The sequence below is a fragment of the Peromyscus maniculatus genome, chromosome 10 (assembly GCF_049852395.1).
Source record: "Peromyscus maniculatus bairdii isolate BWxNUB_F1_BW_parent chromosome 10, HU_Pman_BW_mat_3.1, whole genome shotgun sequence".
Classification (NCBI taxonomy): Eukaryota; Metazoa; Chordata; class Mammalia; order Rodentia; family Cricetidae; genus Peromyscus; species Peromyscus maniculatus.
In genome coordinates, this window is record NC_134861.1 from 100,988,757 (window position 1) to 101,016,749 (window position 27,993).

General features: G+C 38.0%; 1 protein-coding gene across 5 annotated transcripts in view; it reads left to right on the forward strand.

Annotated features, from left to right (window-relative positions):
* The window catches only part of Ccdc18 (coiled-coil domain containing 18), a 126,104-nt gene that overhangs the window by 19,933 nt on the left and 78,178 nt on the right, over window positions 1-27,993 (forward strand). For all 5 annotated transcript variants that reach the window (XR_006061704.2, XM_042257819.2, XM_042257818.2 and 2 more), the window contains 6 exons: window positions 225-321; window positions 5,091-5,212; window positions 9,901-10,192; window positions 14,336-14,460; window positions 16,106-16,266; window positions 20,824-21,044. Coding sequence is in view for 4 of the 5 variants with exons in the window: in XM_042257819.2 (XP_042113753.1) it covers window positions 225-321; window positions 5,091-5,212; window positions 9,901-10,192; window positions 14,336-14,460; window positions 16,106-16,266; window positions 20,824-21,044 (1,018 nt within the window). In the remaining variant the exon portion in view is untranslated. The remainder of the gene's footprint in view (window positions 1-224; window positions 322-5,090; window positions 5,213-9,900; window positions 10,193-14,335; window positions 14,461-16,105; window positions 16,267-20,823; window positions 21,045-27,993) is intronic.

The following is a 27,993-nucleotide window of genomic DNA, read 5'->3' on the forward strand; positions in this document are numbered from 1 at the left end:
AGAAACTTGATGTTGACATTTGGCCTCCAACTTCATGTTCAAACATATTGATATGTAGCCACATACACTTGTGTACACATACACAATAACACATACACCACATATGTCCATACACATACAACACCCACATGGTATGCACATACATACATGCACACAAATTGGCTTAAAGATGAACTTCTCAAGCAGAGAATTCCTTACTTTTATTATTTCTTTTTAAACCTTAGAGCTGAACAACAAAGGAATGAAGCACTGTACAATGCTGAAGAGCTGAGTAAAGCTTTCCAGCAATATAAACAAAAAGTGGCTGAAAAACTGGAAAAGGTGAGAGAAGTGTTTGTTCAAACTCTGTGTCTTGTGTTATATAATACATAGATTGTTTTTACCTATGGAATAATAATTTTTTTAAATGTTCATTTTAACTCATATGTATGGGTTTTTGTCTGCATACCACATGTGTGCTTTCCAGAAGAGGGTGTCAAAGCCTCTGGCACTGGAGTTACAGATGGTTGTGAGCCATCTTGTGGGAGATTGCAAGAACAGCAAGTGTTCTTAACCCCTGAACCATCTCTTCAGCCCTGGTATAATAATTTTAAAGATTTTATTTTATAATAAAATAATTGAAGCAAAACTTTATTTCAAATATATTTTAATTTTGTGTTTTTTAAATCATTATAATTTTTAATGATTACATATATATTTGGAAGGGAAGCTATATGCACATGAGTGTAGGTGCCCATGGAGGCCAGAAGAAAGTGTTGGATCACCTGGTGCTCAAGTTACAGGAAGCTGTAAGCTGCCTGATGTTGATGCTGGGAACTGAACTTGGGTCCTCTACGGTATATGTTTTTAATCACTGAGCCGTCTTTCCAGTCCTGCTTATTTTTTGAGATTGGTCTTATGATGTTGTCCAGGATTGTCCCAAATTCAAATTCAAGGTCCTTCTGTCTTAGCCTCCAAAGTAGCTGGGATAAACTAATATTTAAATATTAGTTAAGGAAGATGTTCACCAGTATTTTTATTACCAAGAGAAACCTTTATTGAAGAAATAGAAGAATAGGTATAACAAATAAAAAAAAATTAGAGAAAAGAGTAAATGAGTAGAAGTTGGAACTAGAGAAGCAGAAGCAGGAAATTTATTTCTATTTTCACTGAAAATGAAGACAGAGATCATTGTACAACCTTTCACTGCCCACTTGACCTACTGTCCTCTCAGAAGGAACATCTTCTCATCTGATCGGATACAGAAATGCAATGATTTTATTACCAATTTAATATTTTTGTAATAAAACCTATATCAAAGAAGACTACAAGTTGGACATTCAGATATTGAGCTCAAAACAGAGGTCTGATCAAGTGTATTGATAGGAGAGACTTCCATTTTGAGATTATAATTTAAGAAAAGGAATTTAATGGTTTTGTTAAAAGAAAGAAGGTCAGAGAACAAATTCTTTCAGGAAAGTGTTATAATAAGAAGTTACTAGTAGTGGCACATGCCTTTAATCCCAGTATTTTGGAGGCAGAGACAGGCAAATCTCTGAGCGAGGCCAGCCTGGTCTACAAAGAGTTTCAAGAAGACAAAGAGAAAGAGGAGGAGGAGGAGGAGAAGAAGGAAGAGGAGGAGGAGGAAGAAAAGTTATTACTGATTATGGTTAAATAAATGTATTTACATATTGAACTTTTATTAGTTGTTGAATTGTAATTACAATTAACACTTATTTTATATATGGAGCTAAAGCTGGCGTTCAGTGGTAGAACACTTGCTTATTATGCATCAGAGTCTAAGTTCAATCACTAGTAATTCAGAAAAGAAAAAAGACAGTTATTTGGAGTTGGAGAGATGGTTCAATGGTTAAGAGCACTGACTGCTCTTCAAGAGAACCAGGCTTCAATTTCCAGCACACACATGGCAGCTCCAGTTCCAATACCCTAACACAGACATACATGCAGGCAAAACACCGATGCATATAAAATAAAAGTAAATAAATTAAAAAAAAATGGTCATTTTACATACCAGGCTATTGATGTAACTAACCGTCTTATTAAATAAGAAACACAGAAACAATGTAAAGGAGAAAGCCGAGAGGTCAGAGCTCAGAGCTAAAATCTCACCCTTCCTCCTGCTGTCCCAGCTTCGCGAAAGAGAGCTACTTCCTGTCTGTTCGTTTTTTTTATAGTATGTTGTTCTGCCTTCTCTTTGGTTGTAAACCCAAACACATGACTGCCTCGTCACTGTCTGAATGTACAGCCCCCTAGGTCTTAAAGGCATATGTCTGCAATTCTGGCTATATCCCTGAACACACAGATATCTATGGGATTAAAGGCGTGTGCCACCACCGCCACACTCTTGCTATGGCTCTAATAGCTCTGACCCCCGGACAACTTTATTTATTAACATACAATCAAAATAATATTTCAGTACAATTAGATTACCACCACACCAGGCTAAGTGCTAGTCTTTGGAAGATTTAGTGATGTATAATACATAATGCTTACTATGAAAAGCTCACAGTCTAGTAAGACTGGCAATATTGTAGAAAAATGATGTCAGTATTTTGGAATAACATAAAATTTAGGTGTAGTTGGAGTCATGAAAAGGAGTCTCTGGGGGCCTCAGGAAGCTTTATGAAGTGGGCAATGCCAGTATGTTTGAGCTGCTACTGTATCTCAAAGATAATTGTGTATCGTGCACTAGTGTAAAGCTGAGGAGAAAGTAAAATACATGTTCTAAATGCACATTTATATCTGAAACTGTATGGAAGTGGTGAGATTCAAGTCAAACATACTGTGAGAGACCAAGCAAGAGGCAATGAAGATCACAGATCTGGGTTGGTGGGATGGCTCAGTGGATAAAGGCACTTGGCGTACAAGCCTGATAGCCTGAGTTTGATCTCAGGGACCTGCATAAAGATGAAAGGAGAGAACCCAGTCCACAAAGTTGTCCTCTGGCTACACATGAACATGCCTACATGCATTCATCGTGTGTACACATTTAATATTGTTATCTTAAAAAACTAGAAAGATGATTCATCTGAGTAGAAAGTAGTGAGACGTGAAAGCTGGAGAATAGATGGGGCCTAGTGAAGAACAGTAAAGGTGTCAACGAGAGAGAAGTACAGTGTTTCTGGGATGTTGGTGTAAGTGACTTGTGGGTGATTTTATCTTGAATCAAAATAGATTATTTGTGGGGAAATGAGTTATATTTTGGAAATCACTGCAGGATATTCAGTTGTGGATTTCTAATGAGGACTCATACTTCCAGGTATAGTCTACAGTATTTAAATGGTAGAAATCTTGGGCATTAAAAATTGTACAGAGTGAGAGGAGGATGAAAGGTATAACTATGAAAGATATTAAATTAAACAGCTTTTAAAATATATTGACAAATAAATCAGGGAACTAGGTAATATAGAAAAGCTGAGATAATTAAGCATAAAACCCCCAGTTATCCAAAATATATGGATATATGACATTATTATAATGGAACAGATTATTCTATATAATATGTGCTTTTTTTTTGGCTTTTCAAAACAGGGTTTCTCTGTGTAGTTTTGGTGCCTATCCTGGATCTCACTCTGTAGACTAGGCTGGCCTCACAGAGATCCGCCTGGCTCTTCCTCCGGAGTGCTGGGATTAAAGGTGTGTGCCACCATCCACCATTTTTAAAAGCCTTTGAGAGGGTTCTCATGGGAATATATATCTTAGAAGGGACTTTTAGTAAGGTGACATGTGAGAGGAAAAAGCCTTTTAGGAAGAATGTCTTCAGGGAAAAAGGAAAATGTAATAGGTTTTTAAAATTTTCTTAGGGTTAGTAGTTTATAATTTTGCTCAGCAAAACCCTGTAGTTGATTAATATAACAAAGGATAAACAGGAAATGGAATAGGTTAATTCAGTCCTCCACTCTTCTTGCTACAACCTGAGTGCTATTATAATTTGTTATTATCAGTGTGTGTGTGTGTATGTGTGTGTGTGTGTGTGTGCGTGCGTGCGTGCGTGCGTGTGTGTGTGTGTGTGTGTGTGTGTGTGTGTGTGCGCGTGTGCGCGCGTGCGCGCGCGTGCACACAACAGTGTACATGAGACAGCAGACAGCTGTGGAGTTGTTTTTCTCTTTCCACCTTTACATGGTGCCTTAGTACTTTTCAGTTGCTGTGACAGAACACTATGACCAAGGCACTTCATAACAGAAAGCTTTTAATTTGGGGCTCATGACTCCAGATAGTTTAGAGTCCATGATGGAAGAGCAAAGGTATGGTGACAGAAACAGCTGAGAGCTCACATGTGGATCCTCAGGCAGGAGGCAGAGAACACGTTGGAAATGGCGACAGTTTTTTGAAACTCCAAAGCCTGCCCCTAGTGAGACGCCTCTTCTAATAAGGCCACACCTTCCCATCCTTCCCAAACAGTTCCACCAACTGGGGCCAGCTATTCAGAATGAGCCTATGGGGGCCATTCGAATTTAAACCAGTGCACATGGGTTCCAGGAAACAAACTTAGGTCGTCAGGCTTGCATTGTTAAACAGCAAGTACCCTTACCCACTGAACTTTCTTTTTGGCCCCTTGGGTTGTTATTAAACATTACATTTCATTAAACATAAACATTATTTCATTTGGGTTAAAATTTCAAATATTAGATTTCTGAAACACTTGTTCCCTCACCGCCCCCCCCATCCCCACCCGGGACACGGTTTCTCTGTGTAGCCCTGCTGCCCTGCAATTAGCTCTGCACATCAGGCTGTCCTCAAACTCACAGAGATCTGCCTGCCTGGCGTGTGCCACCACCACCTGGCCTTAAGGGCAGTTGTTAATGTATAGTTGGATATATGCTGCCTGTTTTAAATTGCTTGCTTTGGTCATGCCTACAGGTGACATTGTTCTTGCCAGTGTTACTGGCCCTTAAGGATTTCTGAATAGGTAGTGACGTCCTCCTCCTTTTGTGTTATGTTGTTTCTTTTCACTACAGTACCAGGGACTTCAGTAGATGAAATGTTTATCCTATTCCTATTTCTTTCCAAAATCTCATAGTTTTAATTTGAAACAATATAAAACTTGTGATTATATTAGTATATTCACTTAAAACAAATTTTTGTTTTAGGTTCAAGCTGAAGAAGAATTATTAGAGAAAAATCTTAATAACTGTGAAAAAGAAAACAAAAGGCTTCAGGAAAAGTGTAATCTGTATAAAAGTGAACTTGAAATTTTAAAAGAGAAATTCAGGTACATTATTATGCAAAAAAAGATTTTTTTAAATATGCAAATGGGAAAAAGGGAAACATTTAAAACCCCTTTTTAATATATATATATGTATATATATAGTTTTTAATGTGATTTAGAAGGCTAAGATTCATGACTAAAACTTCTCTAGGTATAAAGCCAGCATTTTAAATATAGTAAGACATCTTTTTTTTTTTTTTTGGTTTTTGAGACAGGGTTTCTCTGTAGCTTTGGAGCCTGTCCTGGACTGGCTCTGTAGACCAGGCTGGCCTCGAACTCACAGAGATCCACCTGCCTCTGCCTCCTGAGTGCTGGGATTAAAGGCATGCACCACCACTGCCCGGCAAGACATCTTAATTCTAACACATTTGTAAATATAGAATAATGCAAATCAACACAGACAAAATGTTCTTAGAATATAATCACATTAGCTAGCTAGCAAACAAATAGGAAGAAAATCATCTAGTGCAATTTTCTTTCTTTCTTTCTTCCTTTCTTTCTTCTTTCTCTCTCTCTCTCTTTCTTTCTTCTTTAAATAAAAGAAGAAACCAAGACTCAGAAAGTAACCATTTTTTTCCCACACTCCAGAAGACTAGGGACTGGCAATTTGCCTTAAAGGGTAAAGGCTCTTTCTGTGTAAGTCTGGTGATCTGAGTTTGATTGCTGGCACCCACATAAGAGCGGAAGGAGAGAACCAACTCCACATAGTTGTCTTCCCACCTTTACATGAGTGCTGGGGTGTAGCTGGAGTTTTCCTGCCTTGCCCACAGTCAGGACAAATCTCTGTCACCCGCCAGTCCCACAGCTACTCAGACCCAACCAAGTAAACACATAGAGGCTTATATTACTTACAAATGGTATGGCCATGTCAGATTTTAGGCTATCTAGTTCTTATATATTAAATTAACCCATTTCTATTAATCTGTAAGTTGCCACAGGGCTTGTGGCTTACCGGTGTCTTTACATGTTCATTGTCATGGCGGCGGCTGGCAGCGTCTTTCTGCCTCAGCCTTCCACTTCCCAGAATTCTCTTCTCTCCTTGTCCTGCCTATATTTACTGCCTGGCTACTGGGCAATCAGTATTTTATTTATTAACCAATCAGAGCAACACATTTAACATACAGAACATCCCACAGCACTGTGGCACATGCTGCCCTCCTAATCTCTTCTTCTCTCTCACACACACACTAATAATAATGATGAATAAATTTAAAAAATTAGGTTAAACATATTAGCTGGATTGTCTGACTCTGATACTCTATACAATATAATTATTAGGATAATAACTAATAATCCTGGTCAACTTTCAGAAGTTAATATTAAACCATTTTCATAACCTCAGGCTATAAAGGTGGAAAGAGCATTAAAATAATTTTTTTTGCCTAATTGTATAATTGTAGCACATTTTCCTTAAGGTTGGTACATTTACTATTTTTGCTTTGGAAGATGAGATAAAATTACTTGAGTAAGTCGTAGAATCTGATGTTATCAATTATAATGTAAACTTCCAGAAGTGAAATGTGGCTAATTATATTCTGATAAAATGTTTGATCACTAAAATTTTCGTTTTATATTTTATAAAGTAACTTTTAAAACAAGACTTTGTTTTTGTTTTAAATTATATGTATATATGTGTATGTGTCCAGGTTGGGGAGGTGTTGTGCTTATAAGTACAGTGTCCTTGGAGGTTAGAAGAGGGCATTGAATTTCCATAGCTAGAGTTACAGATAGTTGTGAGCCACCTAATATTAGTACTGAGAACTGAACTTGGGTCCTTTGTAAGAACAACACTCTAAACCATTGAGCCTTTTCTTCAGGACCTGTAAAATAATTTTTATACTTATTTTTCTTTTATGACACTTACCCCACCTACCAATATTGGAGATCAAATCCATGACCTTACAGATGTCATGCAAATAATGTACTACTAATCTATGTCCCTCGTCTAGTAATTAGATTTACATGTTTACATTTCTATTAAATTAATTATTCTTTGACAATTTCATATTCGTGTGTGTGTGTATATCTACACAATATAGTCTGATAACTCTCTTCCTCCAATCTCCCTCCTACTTCTTTTAGCATCACCCCCCAAATCCCATTCTCATGTTCATGTCTTCTTGTTTTGTGTACAACTGAGTTTAACCAGGGCTGTCTCTGTGTCCATGTGTTTGGACTAAGAGAACTTGGTGGGCTCACCAGTGTGTATACAGATGAAGACAGTGACTCCCTTCTTTCCAAATCCATCACTAGCTTATAGTTCATCAGGGAAGGGTAGGGCCCCAAGTGTCCCCCCTATTCCTGTCTTTTTTTTTTGTTTTGTTTTTGTTTTTTCAAGACAGGGTTTCTCTGTGTAGCTTTACGCCTTTCCTGGATCTCACTCTGTAGATCAGGCTGGCCTCGAACTCACAGAGATCTACCTGCCTCTGCCTCCCAGTGCTGGGATTAAAGGCTGTGCCACCGCCGCCCGGCCCTATCCCTTTCTTTTAACAGACCCAGTCTTACACAGGTGTAGTGAGGCAGTGGCAGGTGCCATGAGCTCATGATTGCAGTGGATGTTTCATGTCCAGAAGATAACATTTTAAAGCCCTTATTTTTTCTATTTCAAATAATGTTGGCTATGAGTTTGTCATGTATAGCCTTTACTGTGTTGAGGTATGTTTCCTCCATCCCTGTTCTCTCCTGGGATTTCAGTGTGAAGTGATGTTGGATTTTGTTAAAGGTGTTTTCTGTATCTGTTGAGATGATCAAGTGATTTCTGTTTCTTTATCCATTTGTATGATTTATTACATCTGTGTATATTAAACCCCCTCTGCGTGTCTGGAATAAAGCCAACCTGATCATTTCTAATTTTATTAATTTGGGTCTTTTCTTTCTTTTGGTTAATTTGTCTTACAGTTTTCCAATCTTTTTGTCTTTTTCTTTTTAAAAAATTTTATTTTTATTATTTATGTGTCTTTTAAGTGTGTGTGCAGGTACATGTAGTGGCCCTCAGAAACCAGAAGATGGCGTTGGATCCCCTGGAGCTGGAGTTATAGGCAGTTGTGAGCCATTTGACATGGGTGCTGGGCTCTGAACTTCAGTTCCCATGTTAGGAGCAGCAAATACTTTAATTGCTAAGCTTTTATCCTTTCAAAGAACCAGCTTTTTGATTCTTTGTATTTGTTTTCATTTCATTAATTTCTATCTCTTTTTTGTTTGTTTGTTTTGTTTTTTCAAGATTAGGTTTCTTTGTATAACAGCCTTGGCTCTCTGTCCTAGAACTCACTCTGTAGCCCAGACTGGCCTCAACCTCATAGAAATCCCCCTGCCTCTGCCTCTTGAGTGCTGGGATTAAAGGCATGCATCACCTTGCCCAGCAATTTCTGCCTGATTTTAATTATTTCTTCCTATCTTTTTTGAGTTTGGTTTGTTTTTTCAGATTCTCTTTGTTGTTTTTGTTTTGTTTTTTGTTTTTCAAGACAGGGTTTCTCGTGTAGCCCTGGCTATACTGGAACTCATTTTGTAGATCAGGCTGGTCTTAGATCCACCTGCTTCTGCTTCTTGGGATTAAGGCATGTGCCACCATGCCCAGCAACATACGTTTTTTTGTAATCTATTCTCAGAGGAAATTCAGCCAAAAGACATACAGTTTAACCAGAAGTTTACTTAGCAAAGCAAATTAAAACACACCAGAGATTGGAGTGAGTTGTGCTGAGGGAGCAGAATAAGAGCCATTGGTTCTATGTTTGGATCCTTAAAAATATTTATGAAGTAGATGGCGTATTCATTGGGGTATGGTAACGTTTCCCCCCCTCGCAGATCATAGTGAACCAGATCTTCCCACAATCCTCTTGAAAGTCCATAAAGATGAGAAGGGCGGGTGTCAAAACAATAATGTAAATAGTATAATGGTATCAGATCCTTTTAGTACATAGCGTTTTGTTAGTGTGCATGGGTGGCAGTTAGGAAAGTGCCCTGGTACCTCAGTTTCTCCTCTTGTGGGGAGAATATAACTGCAGCTTTAAGCAATTTTAACCATAACAAGGCATTCTTACAATCAGGACACAGCTCCCAACACTTCCTGCTTACCTCAGAGCTCACGCTCAACTACCAGTTCTGCAACCATCCCTTTCTCGTTTCCTTTCTTCAAAAGATAGATTCACACACTGTCACCCAGGCTGGTCTGGAGGCACTGTAACTCAGGCTGGTCTGGAGGCACTGGAACCCAGGCTGGTCTGGAGGCACTGTAACTCAGGCTGGTCTGGAGGCACTGTAACTCAGGCTGGTCTGGAGGCACTGTAACTCAGGCTGGTCTGGAGGCACTGTCACCCAGGCTGGTCTGGAGGCACTGTAACTCAGGCTGGTCTGGAGGCACTGTCACCCAGGCTGGTCTGGAGGCACTGTAACCCAGGCTGGCCCCAAACTTCAGCAGTTCTTTTGCCTTCACCTCCTAATTGCTTGTAATACATGTGAGCACCATGCCTGGCTTGCCATCCTTGTCCCTAAGACAGATGTGACTAATTCCCAGTAAAGTCTTGTGTTCAGTGTACTGGCATTTTGTTGAAGATTTTTGCTATTTTCATATAGAATATTGGCTTCTACTTTTCCCTTTATTTTGTTGTTGTTGTGCCCTCGGTGAGAGAATGTAAATGTGATTATTAAAAATGTATGCTCATTTTATTTTCATTTTAATGCTGTTTTCCTTATAGGCAGTTAAAAGAAGAGCATAACAGTGGAAAAGAAAAATTAAGAATTATGGCAATGAAAAATTCAGAAGTCATGTCACAGTTAACTGAATCTAGACAAAGTGTCCTGAAGCTAGAGAGTGAGTTAGAGGACAAAGATGAAATATTGCGAGAAAAATTTTCTTTAATAAATGAAAACCGAGAATTGAAGGTTCGTGTTGCAACACAGAATGAACGACTGGATTTGTGTCAGCAGGAAATTGATAGTTCAAGGTTGGAACTGAGGAGCTTAGAAAAACTGATGTCCCAGATGTCAGTAAGTATGTGTGAAAAGAAATGTAGTACACTTGCCTGTGCAGTGGAAAAGGATACTTGCTATTTTATAGAGCATGATTTTGTGGATGGTTTACTAGCTTATGTTCTTCTACGTGTTTGTTCAGCCAGTTCTTTAGTCCAGTACCTAGTTTCTCCTCATACTTACCTTCTACTCTTTCACTTTTCCTAGTCTCTGAGATGCCACATACAAGAACTGCACAGAGAGCCGGGCAGCGATAGCACACGTCTTTAATCCCAGCACTGGGAGGCAGAGCCAGGAGGATCTCTGTGAGTTCAGGGCCAGCCTGGTCTACAGAGTGAGTTCCAGGACAGGCTCCAAAGCTATACAGAGAAACCCTGTCATGGAAAGCGAAACAAAACAACAACAACAAAAGCACAGATTTTTATTGAAGTATTATTTATGTATTGAAAATTCATTTCTTTATGGTATACTATTAAGTGAGTTTTAGTACAGTTACAATTTTTTTCTTTTCTTTTTTTTTTTTTGGTTTTTCGAGACAGGGTTTCTCTGTATTGCTTTGCGCCTTTTCTAGAACTCACTCTGTAGACCAGGCTGGCCTCAAACTCACAGAGATCCGCTTGTCTCAGCCTCCTGAGTGCTGGGATTAAAGGCATGTGCCACCACTGCCTCGCTAAAGTTACAAATTTGTAATGGTCACAATCCAGTTTTACTCATTTCTATCATCCCTAAAAGATCCCTTGTGCCTCTTTATAATTAGTGTACCCCATTTTGGGAAACCAGTAATAGTTTGTAATTTTATAGATTTGTTTCTTCTGGACATTTCATATGAATACAGTCAAACCATCATGTTGGGTTTTTTGCATGTCATTTTGCATTTTTCATATTTTGATATATCAGTATTTTTTTGCACGAATCCTAAATGGTCTTATAACAAAAACCCAGAGCCAGATATTGGGGTAAATACTGAAAGATCATAGAAACAAAGGAACAAGCCACAGCCACTTTTCACCTCACCAACTCTACAAATCCTCTGAATGCCTTTGAGTCCTCAGCCGAAAGTATCTAATTCCTGTCTCCTCCTGCCTTATATTCCTTTCTCTGCCCAACCATATCACTTCCTGTCTCAATCTTCCTAGTGCTGGGATTAAAGGCGTGTGACTCCCAAGTACTGGGATTAAAGGTGTGTGATCCCAAGTGTTGGAATTAAAGGTGTGTGCCACCACTGCCTGGCTGTTTCTCTTTTAAACTGGGTTAATGTATAGTCCAGGGTGGCTTTGAACTCACAGAGATCCAGACAGATCTCTGCCTCAGGAGTGCTAGGATTAAAGATGTGTGCCCCCTATACTTGACCCCTGTGGCTAACTCCGTGGCTGGCTCTGTCCTCTGATCTTCAGGCAAGTTTTATTAGAGTACAACAAAATATCACCACAGTATTTCATTTATTTTTAGCGTTGAATAGTGTCTTAGTTAAGGTTCCTGTTGCTATGAAAAGACACCATGACCACGAAACCCTTATGAAGGAAAATATTTAATTGAGGTGGGGGCTTACAAATTTAGTCCATTATTGTGGCAGGAAGCATGGTGGCCTGCAGAAAGACATGGTGCTGGAGAAGGAGCTGCTACATGCTGATATGCAGGCAACAGGAAGTAGACTGAGACACTAGGTGGTATCTTTAGCATGAATGAGACCTTAAACCCACCTCCACAGTGACATACTTCATCCAACTAAGCCACACCTCTTAATAGTGCCACTCCCTTTGGGTACCATTTTCATTCAACCACCAGAAATAGTATTCAGTTGTGTGCATATATTTTATTTAAGCACCAATTGAACATTTGGGCTATTTCTGCTTTTAGTCTATATGAATAGTGCTTCTGTGAATATTGGCATAGAAGTCTTTTTGTTGACATGTTTCATTTTTTTCTTGGATAGATACCTTAGAGTAAAATTTCTGGGAAATATAGTAAATTTATGTCAAAATATTTTCTAAGACTCCTCCACATTTGGAACTCTCCTACCACTGTTTCTTGTTTCTCTGCATCCTTGTTGACATTTGTTGTGTCTCTCCATATCCACCTTAGTCTGTGAGAACTAGTGTTTCACTATAGTTTTAATTTTAATTTTTCTGATGGCTAATGTTGAGCAACATTACATAGTCTGTGGTGATATTATGTTCTCCAAAATATTGTGCACCCTAATAAACTTATCTGGGGTCAGAGAACAGAACAGCCACTAGATATAGAGGCCAGAAAATGGTGGCACACATGCCTTTAATCCTAGCACTCCAGAGGTAGAGATCCACTTGGATCTCTGTGAGTTCAAAGCCACACTGGAAACAGCCAGGTGTGGTAACAAGAGCCTTTAATCCCAGGAAGTGATGGCAGAAAGCAGAAAGGTATTTAAGGCGTGAGGACCAGGAACTAGCCTGGTTAAACTTTCAGGCTTTGAGCAGCACAGTTCAGCTGAGATCCATTTGGATGAGGACTCAGAAGCTTCCAGTCTGAGGAAACAGGATCAGCTGAGGAATTGGCAAGGTGAAGTGGCTGTGGCTTGTTCTGCTTCTCTGATCTTCCAGCAATCACCCCAATACCCGGCTTCAGGTTTGTTTTTATTAATAAGACTCTTTAAGATTCATGCTGCAATAGTCTATCATGGAATTAAAAATATTCATGTGCCAGGCAGTGGTGGTGCACACCTTTAATCCCAGTCATTATTACAACTCTGTGTTATAGTCGAGTTAACATGAAAGTTGTTAGGAACATAAGTAACACCATTTCATGTGACTCCAAATAATGTAATGCCTTTAGGATAGGAGCCTGCCACTAGGCACCTCAGACTGGAGATAGTCACCCTACCCCTAAGCTGTTATATTAATGAACCAGCCACAAGACAACTCAAAAGGGAGTCAGCCCAAGACATGCCTTGATATACTTAACTTGAAGGTGGCACTTTTAGAGTAGTGAACCAACCCCACACTGTGCACACTGAAAGCACAAAGCTAAGTCCAATGAACAATAAAAAACATGACAGCGCGCTGGGCGGTGGTGGCACATGCCTTTAATCCCAGCACTTGGGAGGCAGAGCCAGGCAGATCTCTGTGAGTTCGAGGCCAGCCTGGGCTACAGAGTGAGTTCCAGGAAAGGCTCCAAAACTACACAGAGAAACCCTGTCTCAAAAACAAAAAACAAAAAACAAAAAAAAACAAACAAAAAAAAACCAGACAAACAAATTCATGTGTTTCAATGAGATTAGAAAGGTAAATATGCATGTGCCAGAAATTTGACATTGACAGGTGTGAAATAAAGGTAAGCATGAGAAAATTACACACATATGTCATGGTTTGTTTCACTTAAGAATGGATGGTAGACTGCATGGCAGATTCTTAACAGTTTTAAAATACTGTCAGTCATGAAAATGTGAAGCTGAAAGTAACTTGGAAATCATCCGATTTGATATTTCACTGTTAAGAATATTTGTTTGCAGAGAAATACTAGCCTAATGACCAGTTAACAGGAAAAGGTTCCAAGCTCCTTGCCTGTGCTTTATCTGCTTTTCTTAGAAGTTATTTACCAAGATTTTAGTATACAACTTGTTGCCTTTTAAGATTGAAACATAATATACAGGTATGTATTCATTTTAATATACTCATTTTAAATTGAAATCCATATCTGTGCTTAGTGTGATTTCACATATGATTCTTAAGGTGACTATAATACATGTTTAATCCTTTGTTTCACAAAGTGCTAAGTCTGACTTGAAAAAATGAATTTTTTTTTTTAGAAAGCATGACTTGGTTATAGTTTGAAATTTTTAGTCATTGAGTGCTTTGTTCTTTGTCATAGCTACTTTTTAACGTCCTGTGTTATTTTGAAATTCATGTATATCCTTCCTATCCATATTTCAAATATTGCTACATATAAATGCCTCCAGAAAGACTTTGCTTAGTTTTTGAAAACACTATATGTAAGTACTATAATTTGTTTTAATTGTTATGTTTTGAAATTATTCATATTGATTTACATAAGTCAAACAAGCTTAGACATTCTATTGATAGATACCAGATTGTTTCCATGAAATTCATAGTTTTTAACCTGAGTGTTCGTAAAAAAGTAGTATCTTATATATATTATGTTTATAAATGTTTGTTTTTACACTTGCAGTTAAAAAGAGAAATAGTTGGCTTTAAGTCATCTCTTTCTAAGCACCAGATGAATAGTTTTTCTAACAAGGAGGACAATTGCATTGGCTGCTGTGAGGCAAATAAATTGATGATTTCAGAATTGAGGTATATTTTTGAGTTTTTAAAGTTACACTAAATAGAATGTTTTGTTGGTCTTTAAATTAAGATGTTTAGTTGAGTAGTTTAAAAATATAGGAAATTCCAGAGAATCTTATAAAAGTACTTACTTCCCAAGTTATAATTAATTCTTAACACTTTTTTGTGTTTGTTTCAAATCTGTTCTTCTAAATAAAAAAATTAAACATTACAAGATGGACATCTTTGACCCTTTGCCAGTCCCATTGTCCTTTCCCACCCCCCTAGATAACTATCATTATCAATTAGAATGTTTATATTCTCACACAGACATAAATATTTGCTTCTTTTCTGTAACACTAACATCCTTTAAAAAATCTGTTCATCAGGGTTAGAGACAGATGGCTCAGTGAGTAAAGGCTTGTACTGCTGTTCAGAGGACCGTCGAGTCCCAGGAAGCGCAACTCCAACTCTAGGATAGCCAACACCTCTGGCCTCTGCCAGCACCTGCAACTCATGTTCACATACTTCATCCTACAATACATACATATACACATAATTAAAAATAAATTAAATCTTTAAAAAAATCCATCCTTGTGGAGGTAATCAATTGGTCAAAGGATAAGTGTGTTGATATTTTTTGTGTGCTCCAACAAATAAAGCTTTCCTGAAGATCAGAAGGGCAAAGCCAGCCACTCGTTAGCCATACAGGCCAGGCAATGGTGGCACACACCTTTAATCCCAGCGCTAGGGAGGTTGAAACAGGAGGTGATATGGCTGGGCAGAGAGGAGGAATATAAAGTGGGAGGAGACAGGAGTTTAGTTTCCTTTTGGCTGAGGACTTGGTGAGGTGAGAGGTGGCTGTGGCTTGTTCCTTTGTCTCTCTGATTTTTCAGAATTTACTCCTGATATCTGGCTTTGAGTTTTTATTAAGACTAATTAGGATTCATGCTACAGATAAGTTTGTTTGTTTGGTTACTTTAATAGTTGTAGGAATTCCAAAGAATTAATAAAGAATTTGTTTAAAAAAATTGTTGTAGGACTCTTTTTTAGAACTGTGTCACAATTAATTTATCCATTCTCTCTGATAGTTACCTATAGGTTGTAGAGTATTTATATTTTCAATTTTTTTTAATCATGTTTGAAAAGTGGCTGAAGCAGTTTGCATTTCCTAGCTAGGTGTGTGCATGTCTTTGATCCCAATACATAGGAGGCAGAGGCTGGTGGATCTCAAAGTTTGAGGCCAGTCTGGTCTACATAGTGAGTTTCAGGACAGGCAGAACTATGTAGAGAAGCCCTGTTTCAAAAAACAAAACCAAAAATACCAAACAAAGAATTTCTGTGTCCTGCATAAGAGTTAACTGTTATAAGATTTTAAAAGTTTTTACTCATTTTATTATTTTATTACACACACACACACACACACACACACACACACACACACACACTCCCCCCATGGCAGTTATATAGAAACCAGAGCCCAACTTTCAGGAGTCATTTCATTTCTCTCCTACTGTAGGGTCCAGGGACCAAACTCAGGTTCTCAAGCTAGTGAGGCAGGCACTTTTTCTCACTGAATCATCTTGTTGACCCAGTATTTACAACTTTAAAGGTGAAAAATACTAATTTAAAAATAATATCAGAGTAATAATTTCTGGCTTTTCTTTTGTGCTAGGATTAAGCTTGCAATCAAAGAGGCTGAAATTCAGAAGCTACATGCGAACCTGACTGTGAACCAGTTGTCTCAGAAAACTGCTTCTTGTGATGATGTTCAAGAAGGTGGCAAAGTAAACACTTTAGAAACAGAACCTGTAAAGCTAGGTGGTAGTCAAGGTGGTGAGTATATTACATTGAATTACTTTAATAATGATAATCAGTTTTTGCTGATAGTATTCTAAAAAACAGATTATTGATAATATTAAAAAACATTTAGTCTCCTATTAATCCTATGGTTTGAAAAGATAGCAAGAATTATTATGTAATTGTTAGACTTTGCATCATTTAAAAAATACATTGCTGAAACAAAATTTCATCCAGTAGCATCTACCTATTTCATATATGATATCAAGGTGCCAATCATGAAGGCATACACCTTTAATCCCAGTATTTGGGAGGTAGAGGCAGGTGTGTTATTTTAACTTTGACACAGTGGCTATGCCTTAATCTACTGCTATCTCAGTCAGTAATTGCAACTCCACAGTTACTGGCCTGCTTCTCTAACAGCAGTGAATTGAAAACCTGTAGGGAAACAGACTCATGGGTGTAGGACAATAAGACTTGAGATTCATAGGCTAGGGTGAAAATCTGAGAACTCAGAGAGGCTGAGCAGCAAGTACCTAACCCTCCCTCCCTCCTGCCAGGGCCTACAGGAGCAGAATTCTCCCCAGGCTGTGGCCTGAGCAGCAACACCTCTGCTAGAGAAGCAGGCCAGTAACTATGGAGTTGCAGTTGCTAGCTGAGGTTGTAGCTAGAGTTTTCCTGCCTTGCCCAAAGTCAGGAGAAATCTTTCTCACCCGGCTCTGCTCAGACCCAACCAAGTAAACACAGAGACTTATATTGCTTACAAACTGTATGGCCTTGGCAGGCTTCTTGCTAACTGTTCTTATAGCTTAAATTAACCCATTTCCTTAAATCTATACCTTGCCACATGGCTTACCGGCATCTTGACATGCTGCTTATTCTGGCGGTGGCTGGCAGTGTCTCCTTCCGCCTTTCTGTTCTGTGCCTCATGCACTTGTGCACACACATACATTTTTAAAGAAAATGTCTATATATTATGTCCATAATGACTGAATGTTGTTATTTAAGAAAAAATATATACAGTAAGTACAATAACTATATAATGTATATAATATAATACATGCAGGCAACAAATACATCAACAATGTCTAGTGCGTAAACATTTGACAAATTCAGAGAAAACTCTCCATTATCTATCCTTTCTTGGTGAGTATAAAAGGTTGTACCTAAGTCACTCTCTGTTCCAACTTGCATTACCAAAACTATCTTTTCATGTCTCTCAACCCTAAACACATTACAGCTCTTTAGTGAATTTCTTTTCTGAATCTGGTAACAAGGAAAATTATAACTATAAAGTCTTCAACTCTATCATAGACCCCAGAAGTAAATAATATTACCTGAGTAAGCAAGAAGTGCAGCAAGCGACTGCCAAAAAATGTGAGAAATGACAGAGACAGCTGGCTGCCTGGGCAGTCACCCTAGGCATCCGTCTTTGGCTTACAGACCTGGAATATCTGATAGACTTTTCTGTGAAGCAGGATGTTCTGAGGGCTGTCCTACCTTGTCTTGGCAAAGTTTGGCCATCAGTCCTGCTTGCCCAATTTGGACAGCATACTGTCAGCAGTTGAGGCAAGGGCACTTTCTTACCCAGGGGCTAACTTTTGTCACAAAGAAAGTAAACTTCATATGAAGTTTCTTTGATACCCATCATTTCCGAAGTAGATTGGTGCAGACAGGAGCAGACATGTCTCATTTTCTTTTTTATTTTTTTTTTATTATTATTATTTTTTCTTTTAATTTATTTTTTAAGTTACACTCATGATATTCATTAATTACACTCATGATATTAATCACATTTGTGGTATCCATAGATACATTCGCAGTATTCATTCAATTATATATAAAATTAAAAAATATATATATATAATTGAATATATAATTGAATTTTTTTAAATTTTTTTTTTTAAATTTAAATGCGAATGTCATTTCTTGAAGGGGGGAGGAGATCTTAAATACAGGCTTACAGCACAATGGGAGGACCCCAGAGGGTAGAAGTTTGCTACTGATGTTTTACAATCTTGCATCTAACCTGTTAACGCCTATTATTCAGGATACACAGACAAGGAACTTCCCTTAAGCATTCAGGAGGGTGGAACCTGGCAGGGAATTAGCATAGGGGGAATATCAAGGTCAAGGTCCGCAAGCAAGGCAACAGTTACCCAAAACGGGGGCCAGGGACCTACAGGTCCCCCTTTTATTAAAAAATGAACTTCTGACTTGTTTTGCGTGGGATGTCAACAGGTCACCTTACCCGTCATGGAGACGCCTGCCCAGGCCACACAGGTGCTCTGTCTTAGGTTGGTGAGTGCCCCTCCCCCAGGCATTACCAGTCTCTGAATACTCATTATCATACAGGCTCCATCGTGTGTGAGCTGCATAGTTAATTCCTGCCAAGGATCTCAAAGTGGCACTGGGCTTGCAATCTGTACAGAAAAGACCAACAGAGGTCCTATCTTACTCATAGCCAGTAGGCTAAAGGCAACTGAGCCATTCCCTTCCTTAACGAGCCATACTGTATATTGGAGTCCTTGTAAGATAGTATCCCAAAAGCAAAACTTTCTTTTGTCACAAAGAAAAACTTTCTTTTGTCACAAAGAAAGTAAACTCCATATGAAGTTTCTTTGATACCTATCATTTCCGAAGTAGATTGGTGCGGCCAGGAGCAGACATGTCTCATTTTCATTTTAAAAAAAAAAATGAACCTATGTTATTACAATATCTTAAATGCCATATTCTGTAGATCTTTGAAGTGTTTGAAGACCACCTGTTTACCTAAAATATATATCTCTGTTAAACTTTGAAAACATACCTAACATGACTACAAGTTCAATCATAATAGGTGACTCACTACTAACCTGTATTTCCTTATTATCCTAAATAGTTGGTAATAATAACTTTCAAGGACTACAAATTTGCATTATAGTGTTAAATGAGTTGTATAGGTATAATACCTTGAACAGGAGTAGAAATGTATGTACAAGTATGTTCTAACAAAAATAATCTTAACTTTGTATCATTATACAAAGATCCATATCAATGTAAAATATTTAAAACAAGTAGTTGCTTTTTAAAGTAGATTTGGTAATCTATTCTTTTATCCTATCATATCTATATTCCTGTTTTTTTCTTTTCAGAGTAGATTCATATATCTACCCATTTATCTTATCACTTCTGTATCCCCCTTTTTTTTCTTTTCAGAGTAAATTCAATAATCTACCCTAATATCCAATCATATCTATATCCTCTTTTTTTCTTTTTCTATTTTTTTAACCATTACCAATAACAACTTATAATCAACCATCCTAAACAGTGACAAATATCCATAACCCATTGAACAACCAAAACCACCCACCCCACCTCTTGGGAATGTGGACATCATTTTTTAAAAATTATTTCCTGCTGTCTGAGTGTGTCAGCATCTTTAGGAGAATCTGAAAAGAAAAATTTGGGTTAATTGTCAGGTTCTGGGAGAGGTAGCTATATGATTTGTTATCCAGTCTCTATGTAATGGGAAAGTGCAGAGCTTGTCTCAAGTCCTGGATAGAGTAGTCTGTGAGGCTGGATCATCTCAGCTAGCCATCTCAAAATTGTCCTGATTAGTTTGTAGTTCAAAGCCAATCTTTAGGTGGTGTTTTTCAGCTTAGTGGTGTTATCATAGTGCAGTTGGAATTATCATTGTGGGGCCCCATCATCTTTTTGGAGACTTTAGAGATTGCATTAGGCCAGATTATTTCTTTTCTTGGTAATTTATTCCGGGTAGTTCTCCTTTCTTCTTTGGATGCTTATTTGTCCCAAAATCTTTCAATTCTTCAAGATGGTTGTTTTTATTTTCCTGGAAAGACAAAAACAAAACCCTGCCCAAACCCTTACTTTGGGGAAGTTTCCTTTTGGCAAGTTATATCTGATCAAATGAGAAGCATTTGTTAGTTGTATAAGTTAGTTCAAATTGAATGGTCATGCTGGTTGATCAACTCTTCTAATTAAGAGCTCTTTCTCTTGTTCAAATCTAACCTTGATCAATTTTGATGGTATCCATAACAGTGCACAAAAAGATTATTTGAAAACAGCCTTTTGCCACCCTAGGTTATTTCTATTTACTTTAAAAATTTGCAAATTGGGATGATTTAACTTATTTTGTTTCTTTCTGAATCCTCTCCCACCTTTTTTTTTTTCTTCTTATTTCTCTAGCTAAGACTTCAAGCACTGTTTTAAATTAGAGACAAGACAGTGTGCCCCCTTGTCTTGTTCCAAGTTTTGGAGGAAATATTCTTCATTTTCTCCCATTTAATATAATGTTGGCCAAAGGTTTTGTTGTATATAGCTTTTATTATGATGACATACATTCCTTCTCTGCCTAGGTTCTTCAAGTCATTTATTATGAAAGAATACTGAACTTTGTTGAAGGCCTTTTGTGCATCAATTGAGTTTTTGTCCTTACTCTTTTTATGTGCCATATATACCTAATAATTTGTATATCCTTCAATTGCTTAAATCAGAAACTAAACTTTATTAATAAATCTTTCAACCATTTAAGTTAATTTTTTATTCTTGAACTTTTATGTAGAGCAATTTTTGTTTTGTGTTTTATTTCAGAAAATATAAAAGATCAAAATCATCATACTATGAATAAGCAGTATGAAAGAGAGAAGGAAAGACTTGCTACGGGAATAGAAGAACTACGGGCTAAGCTGATACAAATAGAAGCTGAGAATTCTGATTTGAAGGTTAACATGGCACACAGAACTAGTCAGTTTCAGCTAATTCAAGAAGAACTGCTAGAGAAAGCTTCCAATGCTAGCAAACTGGAAAATGAAGTAAGTTTGAATTTATCTGCATATAAGTGCTAAACTTTGAGGTAGAAAAAAGTATTGCTATGGGGTTTTGTAGCTATTGAAATCTAGATTTACAAGGATTTGGAAAGTGATACCATATCAGTTATAAGTTCTTTTAAAACTATATTGGAAATGTATGTTTAATTTATAATGAAAGTAGGAAAATACTACCTAGTACCTAAAAGTTCTCAAATTTGATGGAACTAATAACATATGTTTATATAATAATAGTACATGTTTATAGATCTTAGATTATACATGAATATTTCTATGGGCTGCCAACTCACAAATAAACAACACAGAGACTTATTAATTATAAAAGGTTGGCTTAGAGGTTAGGCTTGTCCCACCAGCTCTTATAACTTAAATTAATCCATTTTTATTCATCTACGTGTTGCCATGTGACTTGTGGCTTTTATCTCTCCTCCTATACATACATCTTGCTCTCTCTGTGTCTAGCTGGTGACTCCACCTTTCTTCCCAGAGCTCTCTCTGTCCAGAAGTCCCGGCTATACCTCCTGCCTAGCTATTGGCTGTTTAGTTTTTTTTTTTATTAAACCAGTCACAGTGATGTATCTTTACACAGTGTAAATAAGTAGCTTGCAACATTTACCCCTTTTTGTCTAAATAAAAAGGAACCCCCCCCAAAAAAAAACAAAAGCAAAAACAAAAAACCTCAAAGATACACAGAGAAACCCTGTCTTGAAAAACCAAAAAACCAAAACAAAAACAAAAAGGAAAGGGTTTTAACTCCAACATAGTAAAACTATATACAATAAAAACAATTATCAAGTAAGATATGCATTCACAATGTCCAGTTCATTAGTATTTGGCAAATTCAGAGAAAATATTCTATTATCTATCTTATCTTGGTGAGTCCAAAGCTTTGTACCTAATTTACTATTTATCATGACTAAAGGAAACTATAACAATAACTGTCTTGAAGCCCACCAAAGACACGAGAAGGATATAATATTACCTGAATAAACAGGAAGTGCAGAGCAAGCAACTTCCAAAACTAAGAAACAGCAGAGACATCTTGCTGCCTAGGCACTCACCCCAAGGTTCCTCTGCAATGTTGGGGCACCCATCTACAGCCTAGTGTCCTAGAATATCTGACAGACTTTTCTGTGAAGCTAGAATTTTGAAGGACTGTCTTGCCCTGTCTTGGCAATGTTCGGCAGTTGTCTTCTTTTGTGTCCTACTTTTCCAGTTTGGCCAGCATCTGTCAGCAGTTGATGGAAGGGCAGTTTCTTGCCCTAATGGCTAGCTTTTGCCACAAAGAAAGCAAACTCGGTATGGAGGTTCTTTAATGCACATCATCCTTTTGTGAAGTAAATTGGTGCTGTCAGGAGCAGATGTGTCTCACTGTTATGAAAAATCCTTATGTTATTAAAATATTTTAAATGCCATATTTTGTAATCTTTGAAGTTTTTGAAGATCACTTATCTATCGAAAATACATTTCTATAACCTTGAAAACATACCTAACATGACTATAAGTTTGATTGTTATAAATGACTATTAACCTGTATTTCTTTATTATCCTAACTAGCCTTCAGAGACTAAAAATTTGCATTAAATTTTTAAATGAGTGGCATAGCTACAATACCTTAAACAAGAACAGGAACATATATACAGTATAACAAAAATAACCTTAAATTTGTATCAGTATACAAAAATCTATACCAATGTGAAATATTTGAGAATACTGGTTATTCAAAAGTAGACTCAAGCCAGGTGGTGGTGGTGCATGCCTTTAATCCCAGCACTTGGGAGGCAGAGCCGGGTGGATTTCTGTGAGTTCAAGTCCAGCCTGGTCTATAGAACGAGATCCAGGATAGGCACCAAAACTACACAGAGAAACCTTGTCTCGAAACCCCCCCCCTCAAAAAAAAGTAGACTCAACAATCCACTCCTTTAATTCCATCATTTCTATACTCTATCTCCCCTTTTTTCCTTAAGAAAGAGATCCTTGAATCAAATCTCCTTTGTTTGTCTTTCTCCCTGACCATGATCACTAACAACTTGTGACCAACCCCCCTAAAAATGACAACATCCATAACCCCTGAATGACCAAAAATCACCCACCCCACCTCTTGGGAATGTGGGCACTGTGTTTTCTAGACTGCTTCCTGTTGTCTGGGGGTGATGAAATCTTTTGGAGGACACAGAGGAAACTGAGATAATGGTCAAGTCCTGGAAAAACTAGGCATAACCTTTGTTGTCCTGTCTCTATGCAATGGGAAAGATCAAGGCTTTTCTGCAGTTCTGGCTAGAATACTTTGTGAGACTGGACATCTCAGCCAGCAGCCTTGAAGCTGTTCTAGATGTAGAACTGAGGAAATTGCAGTAGAGTCACTCTGAGAGGCTGGATCACTTGGGTCATCCATTTCCATTTGTGTCCCCTTTTTCTGAACACATACAGACTTTGAAAGGTACATACATATCTGTATTAACACAAGTATGGACTGTGCATTGTACATGAGCCAGCAAAAGATGATTTGTTTTATGTGTGAGCAAGTAAAATATATGTCACCTGTCTTGTAGTTTTTCTAGGTTTATTTATTTATGTCTGTAGCCAAGATTTTCAAGGGGTCTGTTATGCCTGCAACATGAGCCCCCCAGAGACTCCACCAGGAGTCCAAGTTCATTTGCAAAAACAAAGAGCCTTTATTGCAAACCCGAGCTTGAGCTCTCTGTCCATTCCAACACGGTGGTTGGATCAGGGAGAGCCTCGAGCTCGGTTGAGGCATGGTTTTTAAGGAGTAAAAGGATGGGGTGTAGGGGAATTCTGGATTCAGATGGGGGTTGAACTCCTGATTGGGCAGGAGTGGGGCAACAGAAGTCTTGTTATACAGGGATTGTTACTGGCATTGCTGCAAGGAAATTGGCAACCAATATACAAGTGATGTATGCTACCCTTAATTTTCTGGAGCATGTAGTACTTGCTTGTCTCAATTCTGATTGGTTCCCTGCAGGGTACAGTTTGTGGCTTTTCCTAGTTAATGCAAAGGTGAGGCCTAGTCTCAGTATTGTTAGTTTACAACCTGTCATGGCTGCACTAATGTTAATTTAGGCCTCTTCAGTCCCTCCCTCCCCATCAAATCTGATTTCTATCAACCTTGAATGAATCCACAGCCTTTCGTTATCTATAGAAAAAAAAAACAACCACAACCTCTTCCCCAAAGCAATACATTTTTTGACTTCCATTGTAAAGTTAAGGCAATTTTAAAGTTTTAGGTTGGTTTAATTCAGCATTCCCTTCCACAATCCAGTGTCTCTCAGCAGCTGTTGTTCTCTGTTCATTAGCACTAAAAATTCAAATAAACAAAGCACTATATAAGATCCAAACTCCCTGTGTTATATTTTCCATCTTTACTCTCTTTTTGAAGACTTTATCATTATTGTTATTATTTTTACCCCCGGAGCTGAGGACCGAACCCAGGGCCTTGCGCTTGCTGGGCAACCACTCTACCATTGAGCTAAATCTCCAAACCTGACTTTATTATTTTTAAACTACTTATTTTTTTCTATGACTGTCTATACCCATTTTCTTTTTTTTAGCACCTAAACACATATTGAAACATACCTTTTTAGAGGTTTTTTTTTTTAATGTCTTGACCTGGCTTTACTAAGCATCTACAGTGTTTTCTGATCACATGAGACAAATCTTAAACTGACATGTCAGTTTTTGCATGGCTCAGCCTAGTGCATAGTGCTGGCTCCAGCCTGCAGTCAGTAGCTGTTAGCTGCACTTTTATATGCCACTGAACATCAGCCCTCCTAAGAGACTGCAAGACTAGGAAGCTACATCCAGCTCCTTATCCAGAACTTTTCTTAGCTTTCTCAGGCATTAGTTTGGATATTTGAGCCACCATATTGGATGCCATATGTAGATGGTTATTTTTTTGGGCTGCTAGCTCACAAAAAACAATACGGAGACTTATTATTAATTATAAAAGCTCAGCCTACAGCTTAGGCTTGTCCCAGTAGCTCTTATAGCTTAAATTTTATTCATCTACATGTTGCCACATGACTCATGGCTTTTATCACTCATCCTGTATGTCTTGCTCCCTCTGTGTCTGGCTGGCAGCTTCTCCTTTCTTCCCAGAGCTTTTTGTGTTCCAGAAGTTCCAACTATACCTCCTGCCTAGCTATTGGCTGTTTAGTTTTTTATTAGACCAATCACAGTGTAATCAAATATCTTGCAACAACTAGTAATTGTGATTCAGTAGGTATAACTCATGACTTAATATTTTAAAACATTATATGTGAATTTGATACTATGGGTTATATTCTGAAAGGTAACAATGCATGTTTTTCAATTAGCTAATCTTTTAAAAGAAATTATATATTTAGTTTATTCATTTCTGTGTGGTATATTTCTACTGCCTGTACAACTCCTAAAAGTTTTCAAGTACAAATCTACCAGTAATGAAGTTCTTTTTTTTTTTTTTTTTTTTTTTTGGTTTTTCGAGACAGGGTTTCTCTGTGTAGCTTTGCACCTTTCCTGGGACTCACTTGGTAGCCCAGGCTGCCAGGCTGGCCTCGAACTCACAGAGATCCACCTGGCTCTGCCTCCTGAGTGCTGGGATTAAAGGCGTGTGCCACCACTGCCCGGCAGTAATGAAGTTCTTAATAGTTTTTGTCTGATAAAACTTTCTTCTTCATATTGTGAAGGATTTTTATTCATAGACTAGAGAATTTTCCATAAGCCCCTTAAATAAATCTTTAAATTGGAATTTTTTTCTTAAAATATATTCTGGTCATACTTTTCCTTTCCCCCAAATTCCTCTCAGATTCTACACATCTCCCCCTCCCCCAACTCCATGCTGTCTCTTTCTCTTTTTCTCTTTAGAAAAAAACAAAACAAAACAGGAAACAAAAGTTAAAACACCCCAACACACAACTCCCAAGTCCCACAAGAAACATATACATACCAAGAAAAAACAAAACAAAACAAAAGAACCCTAGTCTTTGTGTTTCCATTTAGTGCGTGAATAAGCTTCTCTGATAATGGATGTATGAGGCTCTGATCATGAGTATAGCAGAATGTCTTTAGGAATCATTTTATTAATATGTTCTTGGGATTAAAGGTGTGTGCCAGCTAACTTTTTAATAGCTGAATAATATTCCATTATGTAAATGTACCACATTTGCATTATCCACTCACCAGATGATGGGCATCTAGCCATTTCCAGGTTCTAACTATTATGAATAGAGCAGCAATGAATATGAATGAACAAGTATTTTGGTAGTAGGCTGTAGAGTCCTTTTGGTATATGCCCTAAATTGGTTTAGCTGCCACATTGATTTGTATAGTGGCTGTATCAGTTTGTACCCCCACCAGCAATAACTGTTTCCTTTACCCCATATGTTTGCCAACATGAACTATTAATTGTTTTATTGATCTTGACCATTCTGACTGGTGTAAGACGAAATCGAAAGGTAGTTTTATGCTGCGGGCCACAGGAATATATCATAAGAACTCAGCTGGTTATGGCAAAGTCACTACCTGGAGGGATCAAGGGTTTCCTCCAGAGGAAGCCAAATTCCAAGGAGCTTTTGGTGTTACTTCGCTTGTTATATATCAGCTGTCTTCTGTTATGAAAATCATGTGTGCCTTCATAGTTTTCCCAGTTGATTTTTCCCTAAGAAGGGCTAACAGTGTGGAAGATCATTATTCTCTGGACATACACATTCCAGGTATTTGGAGAACAGCCTCAGGAAAGACTTTCTCTGGAATCAGATATCTCCCTTGGCCACTTTCAAGGACTAGCAGTAACAACTGTCTACAATGCAAGTCTCCTGATTTAAGATAAATTCCACAAGGAGACACCGCCTAGGTCAGGTGGACGTTAAGTAATAGCTTTACACAATTTAGCTTGGACCCTCCTTTCTTACAGCCTTACTAACTTTATAGACCTTTAACTCCTTACCTAACCACTTCTAGGAATATTCAGATAACCTGTGCACTAACAGCTATGCTCAGCCAGAACCCCAGTTCAAGCCTCTCTGTAATTATCATCATTGGCAGCATCGGACCAGGTCCATCCCCAGAAAGAGGAAAGTACCTTATCAGAGATACCTCTGTACTCTCTAAGAACAGACTTAAGCATCCAGACTACCTGTTTGAGAAGGCCTGGTGGATGTGCCAATTAAGCTTTACTTACTCCTTTCCTAAACCTTACCTTTAGTTCCAGATCTCCCTTTAACTATCACCAGGGGCATCTAGCTGTACACAGGTTGCCTAGAGACTGAGCACACCTTCCCCCACTCTGCAGAAAAATGGCACATAGCTTGGACAGATATGAGCCACAGGAAAAAAGAAGACAGTTTTATTTTCTCCCATTAACCTAGCAACTTATAGATTCTTAACATTTTCTACTAATCATGTTTAAGACTATAGTTGAGCACATAAGATCCCTCTTCTTAGATATTACCCATTTAGCCTTTTGTTAATTTATTTCCCCATTGGTCACTTCCCTTTGGGGTTGCAAATGATAATTAACAGTTATTGCTTGTCTATGTGATTCTTATCACCCCTCCGTTTGACCCTGGAAGCCTGGCTTTACACTGCTAAGGGAATACTGCTTGTAAGTGTGTATATACCAGGACTTCCAGGGCACTGGAGGAGGGAGAGGAGAAAAGAGAATGGAAGAACTAGATGGGTAAGAACTTGAGAGGAATAAACTGAGATGGGGAAGAACTAGATTGAAGGGCTAAAAGAGAGTACTAGAGGAATGAGATGGAAGATGAGGAAGAGCCAGATGGGGAAGCACAAGATGAGGAAGAACAAGATGAGAGAGAAAGGAGATGGGAGAGGAGCTGATATGGGAAAGAACTAGATGGATGAAAACCTAGAAGGGGCAGAACTAAGATGAAGAAATTTAGATGGAACCTAGAGGGGACAGCAGATAAATGTAAAG